Below are 1,846 nucleotides of genomic sequence, written 5' to 3' on the forward strand. Positions count from 1 at the left end.
AATTTTTATGTTGATGATTGCCTGGCATCGGCACCTGACCAGATGAAGGCAGTACGCATGATCAAGGACCTGTCCAACCTCTGTCTTGATGGGGGTTTCCGTTTAACCAAATGGCTGTCCAATGATAAAGAAGTGTTAAACACAGTTCCTGAAGCAGAAAGAGCACCGGAACTGAAGTCTTTGGATTTAAATAACGATGACTTGCCAACAGGTAGAACCCTGGGAGTACAATGGTCACCTCAACTGGACACACTAAGCTTTAACATAGCAGCCGCCGAAAGGAATTACACAAGAAGGGGAATCTTGTCTATTACCTGCTCGGTCTTTGATCCATTGGGATTGGTGGCCCCTTTCATTCTCCCAGCAAAAATGCTACTACAAGATCTCTGTCGGCAAGGCCTAGGTTGGGACGAACTCATTGATGATTTCTCAATGCAGCGATGGAGGATATGGTTAGAGGAGCTAAAGAGGCTCAAAGAATGGAGTATGCCGAGGTGTTATAAGTCAAATCTATCCTCAAATATAATAAGTAGACAGCTCCATGTATTTTCGGACGCGAGCGAGAAGGGGTATGGCATGTGCGCCTATTTGAAGCAGGAAGCCCAAGAGGGAACAATACAAGTTTCCCTTGTCTTAGCAAGAAGTAGAGTGGCTCCTTTGAAATATGTATCTATCCCTCGAATGGAGTTGACTGCAGCAGTTATGGCAGCCCGTCTCACAGATTCTATATTACGTGAGTTGAATATCAAGGAAGTTTGTTACTGGACAGACAGCCAGACTGTTCTTAAGTATTTACAGAGTGATACCAGAAGATTTAAAATGTTCGTAGCTAATCGTGTTTCTACTTTATTGGACTTGACCAAAGTTTCACAATGGAGATACGTCAGAACGGCTGACAACCCAGCCGATGAAGCCTCTAGAGGCCAATGTATTGATGATTTCTTGCGAAATAAGCGATGGATCAATGGGCCTGATTTTCTTGATCAACATGTTGAGCAGCACATAAACCCACAGGAATGTTTGGTTGAAATTGATGAGAATGACCCAGAAGTCAAGAAGGTTTCCAATGTGGTTGTAACCAAAAACCAGTGCTGTTTCCTAGACGGATTGATCTCCAGATGCTCAAGCTTCATGAAGCTGAGGAATGTAGTGGGTCTAGTTTTAAAGTTTGTCGGAGGAGCAAGAAAGAATCAATCAAAGAGCAATGATGTTGATCAATTGGAGGCCGCAGAGAGGTTCATTATAGTTCATGAACAACAGAAACATTTTGCGGCGGAGTTAACTGCCTTGAAGAATGGGGAGAAGAAATTGATAACTGCCGTAATGAAAGCTAGTCCCTTGCGTAAGCTGGACCCTATGCTGGTAGATGGAGTTATCGTAGTTGGGGGAAGACTGAGAAGAGCAGCCCTCCCAGACAGAATGAAGCATCAGATAATAAAGATCTGAAATTGCTCCATTAATTGCCCTTCAAGCCCATAAAAATGTCGGACACATGGGTCGAGCAGCTATGTTAATGTACATGTGGGAGAAACACTGGATTATGGGGGCTGGTGCATTAATAAAAGGTGTTATCAGTAAATGCGTCATCTGCCGAAAGTACCGTGCCAAGTCTGCAGAACAAAAGATGGCCGCATTGCCAAGTGAGCGTGTGCTCAGCGACAATCCTGTTTTTTATAACACCGGTCTGGATATGTTTGGGCCATTTCAGGTCAAGCAAGGTAGAAGTCAAGTAAAAAGATATGGACTTCTGTTCACATGTTTAGCAACAAGGGCTATACACTTAGAAATTGTGCACACAGCCAATGCAGACTCTTGCCTGAATGCGATACGGAGATTTGTATGCAGG

At 43.8% G+C, this 1,846-nt stretch overlaps 1 protein-coding gene across 1 annotated transcript; it reads left to right on the forward strand.

Moving 5' to 3' along the window:
- Positions 1–42: 42 nt before the first annotated feature.
- On the forward strand, positions 43–1,446 carry LOC117112771. Its single transcript, XM_033255939.1, has one exon. It carries the CDS (start codon positions 43–45, stop codon positions 1,444–1,446), a length of 1,404 nt encoding a protein of 467 aa, XP_033111830.1.
- Positions 1,447–1,846: the final 400 nt, after the last annotated feature.

The sequence above is a fragment of the Anneissia japonica genome, unplaced genomic scaffold (assembly GCF_011630105.1).
Source record: "Anneissia japonica isolate Jap-2015-1 unplaced genomic scaffold, ASM1163010v1 scaffold21853_len1868_cov239, whole genome shotgun sequence".
NCBI classification, from domain to species: domain Eukaryota; kingdom Metazoa; phylum Echinodermata; class Crinoidea; order Comatulida; family Comatulidae; genus Anneissia; species Anneissia japonica.